The sequence below is a fragment of the Platalea leucorodia genome (assembly GCF_965183815.1).
Source record: "Platalea leucorodia genome assembly, chromosome: 3".
Taxonomy (NCBI): domain Eukaryota; kingdom Metazoa; phylum Chordata; class Aves; order Pelecaniformes; family Threskiornithidae; genus Platalea; species Platalea leucorodia.
This window is the reverse complement of record NC_138825.1, coordinates 24915254-24929963: the sequence shown is the minus strand read 5'-3', so window position 1 is coordinate 24929963 and position 14710 is coordinate 24915254. Positions and strand designations below refer to the sequence as shown.

The following is a 14710-nucleotide window of genomic DNA, read 5'->3' as shown; positions in this document are numbered from 1 at the left end:
TATGCTGTCCAAATCCCAGTCAGCCTACACACCCATTCAATGTCACCAACAGCTAATAAGCTTCCTCAGCCCATGGAAATAAACAGTAACTTCTGTCATATAGTATCAGAAGAAAGGAGGAGGGAAATAAAGGAATGGCCCCAGAGTTCTACTAAGATGATGACAATTTATGATATGAAAATCTTTGCAATTCTGGGGTTTCCACCTGAAATAAAGCCAAGTTCAGGAATTTCAAAAAGCACTACCTACACCTAGTAGAATGAAACTCACCAAGTTTGAACCAATTAAGTCAAAAGTGGGAAACAGTTTCTATCTTTTTGGAAGAAAAAAAAAAAAAAAAAAAAGAGCAACATTAGAACTTCTGAGTATGAGAATACACCAGTAAAATGCTGAAGTAGGTAAATTTAAGGGAAAGTTCCTTCTGTTGGTCTTTCTCATATTTCAGTCTTCTCAACTACGATATTTTTCAGCCTCCTACACAGTTTTAAAATACTGACACAGAGAGCGATTATAAATGACGTGGCCACTAGGCAGCCCAAAAGATATGCTGAGAATGAACAAAACAAAGTCACTGAACAATGCAAGCTTTCCTGATTAAGCAGTTGCTCAGTGACAAGTTTTAGAGCTTATTCTTTTTTTTTTTTAATTATTTTTATGAAATAAGGATGGAAATAGGAAATTGGAAAGAAAGAAATAGGAGAATGGGAAAGTGTGTTATTAGTTATATGATCTTTTTGAAACTCCCCAAAAAATGAGGGAGAAGAAAGAAGAGAAATGAGAGAAAATTTGTATATCCCTTCTTGACCATTGTGTAAGTATGCTATGGTGAAAAAACAAAGTCCCTGCTCCCCTAACGCCCTTCTATCTGCCAAATGCTCATGACATGGCAGTTCTTCCACTCTTAACCACTCAGCAAGAGCTCACAGGTGAAAAGTAGCAGCCTTTCCCTGCAAGGCAGGACAGCAGCAGCTGACTTCACTGAATTTCTTCCATCAGTTCTGACCGTAAGGAAAACCCTCTAACAGCAACATGCATGATATCCACATATCACCAAAAAATACAAACAGTACCAAGGGAAAAATACTCTATGGGCTTCAAATAGTGAGACGATATGAAAATACCAGAGAATATTTTTAAAAGGGAGAAATACACACAGGAAGCCTACACAGGGTGTATTCGGGATTACAGAGGAGCAGGCTATATGGCAAAATCAGCAATTACCTAAATGCATTGTTCAAAACCCTATATAGAGGTGAACAGCATTGTCATCGAGGCTGTTGAAGCACCCAGTTTCCATGGATGAAGGGACAAGGAACAGAAGAATATAATTTCCCCTGACTCTTATCACATCTGTTGCTCATCCAGATCAGATTAACAGCTTTCCTAACAAACTATTTACTGCATTTCATAGAATCATAGAATCATTTAGGTTGGAAAGGACCTTTAAGATTGAGTCCAACCGTTAACCTAGCACTACCAATTCCACCACTAAACCATGTCCCTAAGCACCACATCTACACATCTTTTAAGTACCTCCAGGGATGGGGACTCAACCACTTCCCTGGGCAGCCTGGTCCAGTTCCTGACCACCCTTTCAGTGAAAAAGTTTTTCCTAATATCCAACCTAAACCTTCCCTGGCGCAGCTTGAGGCCGTTTCCTCTTGTCCCGTCACTTGTTACTAGGGAGAAGAGACCGACCCCCACCTTGCTACAACCTCCTTTCAGGTAGTTGTAGAGAGCGATAAGGTCTCCCCTCAGCCTCCTCTTCTCCAGGCTAAACAACCCCAGTTCCCGCTGCCTCTCCTCATAAGACTTGTGCTCTAGACCCTAGAGCTTCATTGCCCTTCTCTGGACACGCTCCAGCACCTCAGTGTCTTTCTTGTAGTGAGGGGCCCAAAACTGAACACAGTGTTCGAGGTGCGGCCTCACCAGTGCCGAGTACAGGGGGACGATCACTTTGCCAGTCTGTTGGCCACACTATTTCTGATACAAGCTATTGGCCTTTCTTGGCCACCTGGGCACACTGCCAGCTCATATTCTGCCGGCTGTCGACCAGCACCCCTGGGTCCTTTTCTGCCGGGCAGCTCTCCAGCCACTCTTCCCCAAGCCTGTAGAGTTGCATGGGGTTGTTTTGACCCAAGTGCAGGACCCAGCACTGAGCCTTGTTGAACCTCACACAATCAGCCTCAGCCCATCGATCCAGCCTGTCCTGATCCCTCTGTAGATTCTTCCTACCCTTCAGCAGATCAACGCTCCTGCCCAACTTGGTGTCATCTGCAAACTTATGGAGGGTGCACTAACACCCTCAGTTGTTTCCTAACAACTTATCTATTGTATTTAAAAGGAGAGCCAAGCTGTAAATAGGTAAATGTTGTATTAACAAGTTACAACATGCAAATTTAGTCATGTATTCCCAACTTTTACTTGTTTTAAAGGAAGCTTGTAGAAATTTATTTATCAAACTATAGGTCTTTATCCTGTGCTGTTGATATGCATCTATAAATATATGTATGTATATATTTATATTTATTTGCTTAGTTAAACCACTCTCTAAACTTTTTGGATTTTTTCTCACAATGCAAGGGTAACAGGATCAGGTCCTGGCATGAACTATTACACATAAAAAAATGCCCATTTCATTGAAAATTACTCAGACTTTAGCCACTAAGCCACATACATGGCCTTCCTAGCTTCCTTCCCCTCTTCCTCCCCCTCCATCCCTCACCCCTCCCCTTTTTCCTTTCTCCTTGCCTTCCTCAGCTTTTGCCACATATGCTGATGGGATTTTAGAAACAGGGCTAGAGGGTTTTAAGGGGCTAGGAGTCAAAATCTTCCAGTATGACTCCCATACAAAGAACCATAAATTATCAAATACTTTATTTAACAGCAGATGACATACTTGTTTCTTTTAAAAGTAATTTAAGACAGTACAGAATATTGTATATACAGAATATAATTGTATCTTTACAATCACCAATTTTTGGGGAATCATTTAAAGTGCCTTGTAGTGAAGTTGTACAAATAGGATGTGCTCTACCACAATTGAAAGTGGGGAAAAACTTGCAGGGGAAAAATGAAATTCATGTGAAACCACTGTGAGAAATAATTAATATATATCAATATGATAAGCCAATGAAGAAAAACATTTCTGTCACTTTAAATTCAGTGATTTGTGCATAGCTTCCTCTGCTGTGATTTAAACTGTTACGTGCACGATAATAAAATCAAGGTGATTCACAAGGCCATATGACACTGTGCAATACCATTAGAAATGTAAAATTTGTCCGAAAGTTTTGCACATGGATATTTCACAATGGAAAACATTTCTAAACAAAAGAAAGGATATTATTTAGCTTCCACAGTCATGGAAATGTACACCTTCAAGATGACTACATAGAACAGAAGGCTAATGATTATTACATATCAATTAATGTAAAAGAAATTAATGTTTTAGTGGAGAATGAAATAAACCTCCTAGACTGATATTCTCCAAGAATGCCTATTCTTCAGCTTAGTTGTCCTCGAAAACATTAAACAATGAGATGCAGTACACAAGAACTATCAAAAGGGAGCACTTTTGAGCCACTGAAACCATACCATAGGCTGAAAACCACAATCTCTTAGCTGCAGACAATGATACTATCTCAGGTATTTTATGTGCTAAAATGATCATTAAAAATTAAGCACCACGTATAAGCTGCCATTTAGAATATTAATTTACCTTTACTAATCATCTTTTTAACTTGAGGCTAAAAGAGTTCACTTACCATTCGGATACTCAGGCTTAGTCCATGAGATGTTAAAGGAGTCATATGAATATGACTGGGCTTTTGGAGCAGGAACACCTTCTGGTGTACTCTCATCTGTTATAGCTGTGCTAGCTTCGCTTATTGAGCATCCACCTCCAGTACAAGCCTTAAAATATGAATCAAAACAAATAAACATATTTCAATGTAATACCAATAATTTTAGCAATGATTTTTGTAAGGTTTTATAATTTTTACATATCTAAACTTAGTCTGTGCTTTTCATAGAAGACACTTTTCTTAGCATAGATTTGTTTATTTCTTTTCTTAAATAACAAGTTGTGCTGCTCATGACACTTAGTTTTTAGGTATAATATAGCCAAAATATTATACAAATGTTTGACTTGCAGCATTTTGCATTTGACTGTGAGTCATAATCACAATTAGATTTCCACTGCTTTTGCAGCTGCAGTTAAAGAAAATTACAGTAAAATACATGTAATTTACAGTGCAAAACTCTTCTGGAATTGACTGAAAAGCTCTCACAAGTTCCAAACACAGAATATACTGACCAACTTGCAACACACTTAAAAAATTATCTCTGTCAATAGTGACTGAGAAAAAAATGCCATTCAGACATTCCTGCACTTCATGACAGCACACAGAGTGGTGTGCAGATGCAATTAAAATAGTGAAAAACCACTCTATTATAAATCAATATGTAACAGTTTTTATTACATGTTTATGGATAACAAAGTCAAATCATTTGTATTTCAGCTACCAGAGAAAAGATTGATTACACGACTTTTACTTTTTGCTTGATTATGGAACAATACAATGTGCATATCGCCCCATATAACATGCTTTTAAAGTTTTACATGCACAAACATAAGACTACACAGCTATGGTCCTTATGTGTGTTGCTTTTCCAATTACTGGCACTGAGATCAATGAGAAGAGACAGGAGTTCTTAGAGAAATTAAAAAAAATATACAAGCATATACCAACTCCGTACTGGATTTAAAGATTTTTGGTTTAGTTTATTGTTTATTTTTAGTTTTATTGTTTAGCAATAAAATAAATCAAAACCTGAATTCAACAAAGATCCACATTCAGACATAATCTTAATTAAAACTTATGGGATCACCTGTGTCTTTAGGAGTTGACCATGTGCTGCAGTGGACAAGTAGCCCACTCTGGATCATCAGCACACAAAGGAAAAATAACCTTACTGTCCAGATCTCCAGGAACAAAATGTTTCTCTCAATCTAGTATATTTTATTTGAAAGGATTAGCTTCAATTTACCATTTCCCAGAGTGTTTCAAATCGGAGAGCAGTCAACATATTTCCTACCCTGCTCTAAAAGTGTATACTAGCCCCATGGGTAAAAATAAGAACTGTTTGTAAATGAGGCTATTTTATACACCAAGATTGTTTTGATTTCACTGGAAATTACACTCCAAACACAACTACAGAATGACTCCCTGTGTTCGGTCTGGGCTATCAAATAAAGATGAAAGAATGCAACCTCAATTTTGGGAACATCTGAAAATGTCATTTACTTTAAACATAATAGTGTTTTTTAAAAAAAAAAAAAAAAGTCAGCTTAGATGGATGCTCAGATAGCTGTTACCATTTTGATAATGAAAATATTTAAGAACATCATCCTTCCAGCAAAGGCAGACTTTTCTTCAAATGATTTCCTTTCTATTGACTTCATGAAGAAGCCAAAAAGACCAGCTCTGGAAGACCTCTTCCTGGTACTTTCCTTAGTGCCTTGCTAAACAAGTTCCATGGAGACTTCCTCAGCAGTGGAGGGTGTTTTCATTCAAGGGCTCAGTAACAGCAGCTTTCCTGTTAATTTCCTTCTTGAATTTCATGAAGCTCAATTTTTGTATCTCTGAAACTTGCTGGGGTACGAAGTTTCTGATTCTTCTAATGAAAATCAGTAAAAGAAAGCTCATCTGTATTTTAAATAGTGGGATTTTAGATTAGCGCATCCAAATGAACTGGACGTTTCTGGGACTCTGGCAATCACATCCAGTGATGCTCAAAGCCATGAAATCCTACACCCAGACTGAGCCCCATTGTGGCATTCTGAACTTCACTGAGAAACAGATTTGCGGGAAAATTTGCAAAAATACCAAAGTCTCTAGAGAGCCAAGAAACAGATACAAAACCACATAAAAAGACACCACACGGTGATTCTCCAGCTAGCACCTGAGCTAGCTTACCCACACAACACAGCCGTGAGGAGATATTAGCTTAACAGTTAAATCACAAAAGCACTCAATAAATGAGTGTGCCACCCCAGCTACTTAGTAGTAGCCTTTCAGCTTTTCATTTGCTTTCAGATTGGCCTGGCTCACACCCATCCAGCTTAGAGTATGAACAGAGCAAAAGCAAGTTCCTTTGCACTAATCCATGGAGAGATGATCTTAAGACTTCTCAGCTGACTTTTGGAAAGAAGCGTTAGATTTGCTTATTAAAGCTGTTGCACTAATTTACAAATAAAATTGCTATATATTAAATGGCAGTAATCAATTGTGAAAATTGGTAACAGCATACACAGATAAATATTATGTTAACTTTATTTCATATACTTATTTTAACCTTGTCATACAAAAGTTGGAGCCAGCAGCCTATGAGGTGCTGAAAGTTCTGCTGATAAGGATCCTCATTCCTGCATTCAAAGCTGCAACTTTTGATAACTCGACTTCCACTTTCCCACATAAACCAAAAGCAGTTTTTGCATGGATACAAAACAAAATTAATATTATCTGTGGAACAAGGAAAAGAAAAAGGTTCTAGCTGATAGAAATATTTCATTCTAAACAAAAAATCAGGAAGCATTTAATTAAGTTTCCAGTATTGAAGGTATGCTATTGTTGTTTTTACTTTAAAAGTTTTATTGAAATTCAGATTAAATTATATGTGAAACACTAAATATTCCAATTTATTTCCAGGTGTGTGTGTTTGATTTGGGTTTTTTGGGGAGTTTTGGTTGTGTTTTTGGTTTGGGTTTTTTTTTTTTTTTCCATCACGTATACCATTTGGCCACATTTAAGCTTCATAACTTGTAAATGTGTAATATTACATTCTTCTCAAACTAGTCTGACAAGTTCTAAATACAATGGGTTCAAATGTTTTAAGTAAGTTATCACCTCAAAGATATTGGGTATTTCATGCACTTTTACACTTGCCATTTTCAAAGCTGCAAGGACATTTAGATCTTCTAACCTGCCTATCACAGACCATTGCTTTTTATCCAGATAAATCTGTTTATCTTCACCAGCAGAAGAAATGATCTTTTCTTACTTTCTGGTTACCACTGATGCAATGCAAATATAAAAAACAAAAAAAACAAAAAAACAAACCCCAAAAAACCCCACCCAACCAGAAACACCAAACCCAACAAAAACAAACCAAAGAAATGAGAAATAATATATAAAGACCAAAGGTTCCTAAAAATGTATTCAGTAACTTCTAGAAAAGCTGTACACGTTAATGAAATAAAAACAAAGTCCACACAACACTTCTTTGTTTTAATCATATCCCAAAGTAGAGCCACCAAAAGAAGCAGTCCCAGCTGCTCTCCAGATCCTAGCTGTTAATTCTCCCCTGATCTTCTCTCCTTGTGCCCCCCCCGTGCACAGGAGCTGGGCAGGAGCAGAGAAGAGCTGTGGCACAGCGAAGGACAGCACAAATTCTTTTGGTAGTCCCACTTGCTTATAAAGGCATAAAATATTTGTTGAAGTACTGCCTTAGCTTTGGACATGGTGCTATGTTATATACTATACAATTTACTATGCGGAAATGTCTAGGCACAAATGAAATCCTTTCAATATGAATCTAAGCTTTAATTAGACTGAATATCCTTGCTTTTTCAAGTTCAAGTCAAATCCTTATCATTACCTGAAGGTAGTTTATTTTTTGTGGTATAATATTTAGAACATTCAAGAGCATGTTAAGAAAAAATGAATGCATACCCAGTCGACATAAATGTAAATTTATTCATAATCAAGAGCAGAATATTTTCCTATGGCATTTATCAAAGCAAATATCCTTATATAGGTATTGTTATAAAATGAACAGTGTGCTTAAAACAAGGGACAATCCCATGCTTTTACGCATATATTTTCAGGTTTGTTAGTGAGCTGAATCTGTTGTATTTCATCACAAAATAAAACCAATGGTAAAGAAATGCAATGAAAACACCAAGGTCTTTTAAAATGTTTTCAGTAAACAAACTGCTACTTTACACTGAACTCTCTTCCTCTCTGTTGTTTCCTTCTACACACAGATTTTATGAAGAGAGAGCAAATTATCATGGTACAAAATATGAAAGGCTAACATTTTCAAATACATTCAACATTTTCTTGTAAGTTGGGGGCAGGAGACATTTTTTAAGTCTTTCATATATTTCTGGTCAATTCTCTAGTAATCATCATCCAACTTATCCTCAAAGAAAATATGTATTTAAATTACATACACATTTTTTGAGGGCCTATTTTGAAACAAAACACCTACTATTGTTCAGGATGGCTCATCCACCTTAGTTTCAGAAAGAAGAGGTTAAACAAAGTGGACACATGAACCATTGAGTATTTAAGATGTTAACAAATCAGAATCATTTTCACCATTTTACACCTCTACTACACATCTTTAAAACTTACAGCTAGTTTTATGAGGTATTCTGTACCCGGGAAAAGATGCTGAATAGTAAAATCCAGAAAAAGTTCTGTGCTGTTATAGATTACATTCCATTTTGTAAAATTCTGCTCATCGTTGGCAATATAAATTATATAGCGATCTAGGATTCCATTTACTTCTATTGGTTCTTTCCATCTGCAAATAAAAGCAAAATATGATTAAGACCAGCAAAGATTCAGACCGTACTGAAAAATGTAAGGCTTCGTTTAGGGGACTTTGTGGGGTTTATTTTAAGAATTTGAAAACATAGTTCTGCAACCATAAAAATAACTCTAAGGCATACCTCTAATGCAGTATTTGTACTCAATAGATAAATGATTACAGTAACACACAAAGCAGGGGCTACAAAATGGGCATATCACCAGAACATTTCCTGCACTGAAGTTTGCAGAGGCTATGCCCATATGTAGGTTATACTGATTGCGTAAAGACAAAATGGAAATTAAGTTGGCAAGTGATAATCAGAAGGTTCACAGAACCACTAAACTAATCACTTCTATGCATTTAATCATAATAAATTTAATTTTATGTCACAAACCCTTCCCCTGATTGAACTCACTGGAATTCTTGAATAAACTGATGCACTATTGTGTTGTCAGGAGAGAAGAAATCCTTACTTACTGTACATATATTGTTCTAGAATCCAAAACCGTCAGGACCGGGGCATCTACGTGAGATGGTGGCAGCTGTGCTGTAAGCAAGGTGACCTGAGAACTGTTTGTACAGCCAGCAAGCGTGCACGCAGTGAGCAGAAACTGGTGTGGCGTAAAAACTGTTAAATCTAGGGCAAAAAAGGAATACGGATTTACTTTGTATATTAATTTTACTTTGTTTTTCTGTAACTTTCAGAGAGTACTGAATTCAGAAAATCAAGAGGAAGAGGGACCCGTATGTCTTCAATGTTTCAGATTTGTCCCAGAGGAGTGAATAGGTGCTGGTTGTTTAATAGCAAATAACTGCAAAATTTGACTACTAATAGATCTACAGAGCATGCTTTGGTTGAGGTGACCCCGTTGTACAGTACATTTACACTAGAACGTACACCACCCAAACAAAACAAAGATGTTAGCCTCTTAGGTGCTACATACTATATCAATTTGCTACGGTGGCAAATGAACACCTTTAGAGATGATTAAATCAAATCAAATTAATGGAAAAACAAGTACAGGTTCATTAACACAGCCAGATTTTTTTTTTTTTTTTTTAAAATGTGCTGTATGATACATGAATGTCAAGCATCAATACATACAATGATTCACTCTATATAGATTTCACTATAAGCATGAACACAAAGGAAGCTCATTGTTGCCACCACTCATACCGGTCTGTTCTCTCTTTGCCTGTTTGCCTCCAGCTGCATGAATGGCAAACATTTGTAAAATATATTTCAGTAAAGACAACCTGTCTAATGCTATAGCAAAACAACTGTTAAATGGTTATTTATTATGAAGCTATCTTGAGTTTCAATTACTGCAGAAAATGGTGAATAAAATGTAGCATCTTTGCTGAATAAAGATTCTAAAAAATCTTTAGCTTCATATATTCTTCCTTATACTAATAAAGGAATGTTTGTCAGAAAAAAATGTAGTCGGAAAGTAATGCAGTCATAATTTTCTAATCCTTTTCATTTTTTATTAAAATACAAATCACTGATTTTAATGAGCAAATCCTTTAAAAGAGGGAATTTACAACTGAGGTTTTGGCAACAGTATAAGGTATACAAGTAAAACGCATATGTTATAGATACACATTTTTAGTATGCCAGAAAAGTTCTGGGTTTTTGCAAGACATAACAAATGTTAGTGTTTTCAGAGCCAAATAGTATCAAATTATCATTTTGTACAAAAATATTTGGGAGCACAAATTCAAAAATTGCAACTGAATGACAAAGGCATGACTAAAGCAGAAATGATGTAGACCCAACTTCTTTCTCATTAGTTTTCCCCTCATATAATGTCTCCAGTCCCTGCTGCAACAGAATTCCTTCTGATTTACTCCACTCTGTGTGAGGAGAGAATGAACTCGTGCATTTTTTTTGAAAACGCAGTATCACTCAGTGGTATTGTTCTATGGAGCACATGGCAAAGTGTGAGTTAAAAAAAAATGCCATAACTGGAAAAAAAAAATCATCAAGTGAATGCCTGTAACACAGCGACATGTTTAATCAACGTAATGGGGCTGATTCTACCAGGGTTAAGCAGTGCTTATGTGGGTGAGAGGGGGAACGCACACTCCAGAGCAGGTGCTCAAGCTGGCTCAGCAAGCAGAGAAAGTAAACTCCACACACTGCACCGACTGTATTGCCCTCATTAGTGTACACCTTCCTGGATCCCTTGTTCCTCACAGCTGCCGTCAGAGAAGCCGCAAAAAGTACAGATGGAGATGGAAGTCCGTGAGACAAGAATCAGATACTCCATGTGCTGGGTGGGCAAAAAAGTGACCAGAATGGTTTTACTTTTAGAAATCCTAAAATGAACAACTGAAAACAATCCATGGCACCTGTTTAATTCATATTCTTGTAAACAGTGAATACGCATTCTTCTCTAAGTTGAAACTGTATTGTGGGGCTTCACATTTCAATGAATATGACAGAAGGGAAGGAAGAAGAGAAAAAAGTGGATTTCTCCTTTTCCATTTGTTTATGGTGGATGGCTGTTTTCCTTGTACACAGATTTGGGATGGGGGTTGGGGAGGGGTATTTTTCTCTCCTTTAAGGAAAATTCCTCATCAAGGAACTGCTTTTTTTAAAAAAGGTAGCTTGTACTGAAACCCTATTTGATGCACACTGTAGCTGATGAGACTACTTGCATGCATAAGAGTTTCTGGAAATACCTAGTTAAATTTGATGAGAGGAACTTTATCAAGGACGAAGTGAATGGAAGATGGAAAAATGTTTTATTTCCCTCCCTGAAAAAAACAAGTGACTGTAAGTCTAAGTCTCAGTGCCTGGAATAGAAAAAACGAAAGGACAAGATAGGCAAATACGCAAAGCTTAAAAGAAGAGGAATAACAAGGAATGGAAACACAGGACATATGAGCAGCAAGATCCTTTAGGATCAACTGATAAGCATACTGAGAGGGGAGGGAAGGAGAAGAGAGGTTAAAAAAAAAAGAGTAGAAAGACAAAATACGGAGAAAAGCAACATGTCACCAGGATCAAAAGAAAGCTCTATTCCTCATCTTGATTTAATAATGCCAATGTATTTTGACTAATAAATGCCAGATAGAAAGTTTCAATGGAACCTGAAAGATTTTGGTGTGATAAAGGCTAAAAAGACAAATTACATTAGTGGGAGCAGGAGAAGAAAATATAAAAATGAGCGACTTAGGAATGTCACTCAAAGGATGAGCTTTGCAGCCAATGAAAATCTCTCCATAGACTTCACCAAATTTTGGATGAGCATGGAAATACAGCGTATGTAGTATTTCTAAAAGGTTAGAACCAGAAACTGACAAACTGAACAATAAAAATCATATTACATTGATACAATTATTTGTCACAATCTGATTTGGCAGATATTTTCCTATTTAAAGTTCAAAGTGTTTCATAATGGATGAATGGATTCAAACAACTACACATACAAACATGAACCTGAATGAGGAGGGAGGAGGTTCTTAAAACTACAAAGCCACTGTTTGTCAAGGTCCTCTAGCAACAATGCCTTGTTTTCCATTTGCTTGATTGCATGATTTGCATAAGATCAAATGTAGGCAATTGTGGACATGAAAAACAGATCGCTCTCAAACACAGTAGAAATGGATCCACAAGCATTATCCAGAAATGCGTTACAAGAAAATGGACCCCAGTGCATGGAAAACTCAGTGATTAATGTCAAACAAACTATAATTTACAATATAGGGCAGGAATCATATGTTATTTTACAATTGATTTCATGCTGTTGCTGGAAGAATTTCATTGATCTCAATTTACAGAATGAACCCAATAAGCACACAATTATTTTCTTTTTAACTCACAGCAAAAACTGAATTTTTTTTCTTAACACATTTGCTTGATCAGGTTATATTCCTGTGTGTTCCACAATTCCAGTCCCCTGTGTTACTTTAAAATAATATCAAATGCTTCTTATTGCAATTTTCCAATAACTACTCTCTTAAAACACTTGTTTCTTACCAAAATAAAGCTAAACTTAAAAATTATAGAGGTTTACTGAGAAAAACCTCAATTCAGGATTTGGTCTTGTACTCATTTCTGGACTCAGAAGGGCAAAGAGCACCAAAGGGCAAAGAAAAAAGAGACTTTCTTGGGGGTACAGTATTCTCTCAAATCATCCTATTAAGGTAGCAGGTAGCTAAAAAGAAAAAAAAAAATCTGCATTTTTCATGTAAAAAACAGAACAAAAGAAGAAAAATAAATACAATAAAACCCCACATATCTGTTTTAAAACCATTACTTAATTCCCCCCTCCAAAAAAGGCAGGTGAGAAGGAGGGAAAGGACAGTTAGAGAAGGGATCAATGTGCCTTTTCATCTCTTTGACCTCAGAGGCAATACAAACAAACTAAATTCTTTTCTAACTCATATGTCAGCAAGAGAATTGTTAACTACAGTGGCTATCATTAAAATCGACATTTGCATACCACTACATTTATTATATGTGTGGTATATGTGGAACTTCCCACACTAACCAAGGCAACTATCTTAAATATCATGGTAAATCTAACTATAGTGGTTGGTATATGTTGCAGTTTCTAATAACCACCAGCATAAGTCCTGATAGCACAATCAATGCATGAGACAGAAAGAATAAAGAATGACCCTGTTTGCATGGTCAATAAGAACACTCACTTTGCTTTGATCAAATTTAATGGGTAGTCATTGAAAGATAATATGCAACACTACAGTGCTACTTTTAGCATGGAATTTGAGAGATGTTACTAAGATAGAGAAGAAAAACATAGTAGAGTAAAAAAAAAAAAACAAACCCCAAAACACAAGCCCGAAATTAAAGATTTAAGAACTTAACTCAAAACATGAGCTTTACCGTCGAGATGTCAGAGTACATCACAGTTCAAAAATAACATAGTAGTAATGTCTGCAGTGTTTTAATTTATCTGTAACATGCAGCATTCTGTATTCAGGTTTACAGCAAGAGAGTCACATACCCTTCTTCCCTCCCCTCTTCCACCCTATTTCCACTCTCCCTGGTTTCAGGCAGCTATTGTAAGGACCAGAAATGGCAATGTCCTGTCTTGGTGAGCGCTCAGTTGAAACGTGACTTGTGTAAGGAACCCCACATAGTTTCTCTCAGGAAAATAATTGAGACAATAGCTATCCCATTGCTATATTCAAAGGAAAATAATACGGCAGCACTGTAGCAAGGGATTGTTAGCAGCACAACAAAGAAAACCTGCTGAGAGAGTATGAAGATGAAAAACTTCCAAAGAATTCCAATCACCACGTTGTTTATGTAGGTAGACTGTACGAGCACTTCAACTCATTACTCACATCCTTATTCTGTTTTCTCTTATTCTTTCTCATAGTTTGTTAAATTAACTCACAGTAACTTAATATTTGATTAGAGGGTAAACTCTTTGGGATCATAAATCCGCATCACCAAATACAACGATGTCCCCATCTGATTTTTATGCACTACCAAAAAAAACCCCAAACAAATTCATAAAGTGCCAAGATCGTATTATCAGGCTTGCTCCATCAGACATCATTAGCAGTTCTTTCCCTTCCACCATTTTCTGAAAGCAAGCAACAATTCATATATAACTTTTAGTACAGTATATCCTGCTTTCTGTATTTATAAAGCACCAATCACTTAATTATATTGACTCTCAAAGAACGATCACTAGTGTACAACCTTCTCTGGGAAGCTGTTATACTAATGCTGCATCTTTTTCACAGATCTCCTGTGAACCCTATGCCATACTCATCACTCCCTTGAAAATATTTCAGAAAAAACGGGGCGTCACAAATGACACCACGTGCCTACTTCAGGCAACTCAATCAAGCCCAAGAAAACAGTGTGCTCATGTACCTAATTGTATAACTAGCAATGAATGGACTTTCATATGTGGAACTGGCCCATTAATTGAAGAAAAGAGCTATCTTGCAAGATAGCAGCAAATCCTGCTGGATATTAATTAATAACTAAGAATGTTCCAGAGTGAGAATTAAAAGAATTTTGTGAAGCCACTAAAAACAAGGGCAAGAAATAAAGAGAGACAAATAAACTCAGGGTCAGAAATAATTATTTTCAGGAAGCACCATAAGCTGTTGT

General features: G+C 36.5%; 1 protein-coding gene across 1 annotated transcript in view; it reads right to left on the bottom strand.

Moving 5' to 3' along the window:
• The window catches only part of USH2A (usherin), a gene marked incomplete at its 3' end in the record, with an annotated part of 389347 nt that overhangs the window by 184997 nt on the left and 189640 nt on the right, over positions 1 to 14710 (bottom strand). The window contains exons 32-34 of the mRNA XM_082305924.1: positions 9082 to 9241; positions 8424 to 8595; positions 3768 to 3915 (exon numbers count right to left, since the gene is read on the bottom strand). Of these exons, the coding sequence (XP_082162050.1) occupies positions 3768 to 3915; positions 8424 to 8595; positions 9082 to 9241 (480 nt within the window). The remainder of the gene's footprint in view (positions 1 to 3767; positions 3916 to 8423; positions 8596 to 9081; positions 9242 to 14710) is intronic.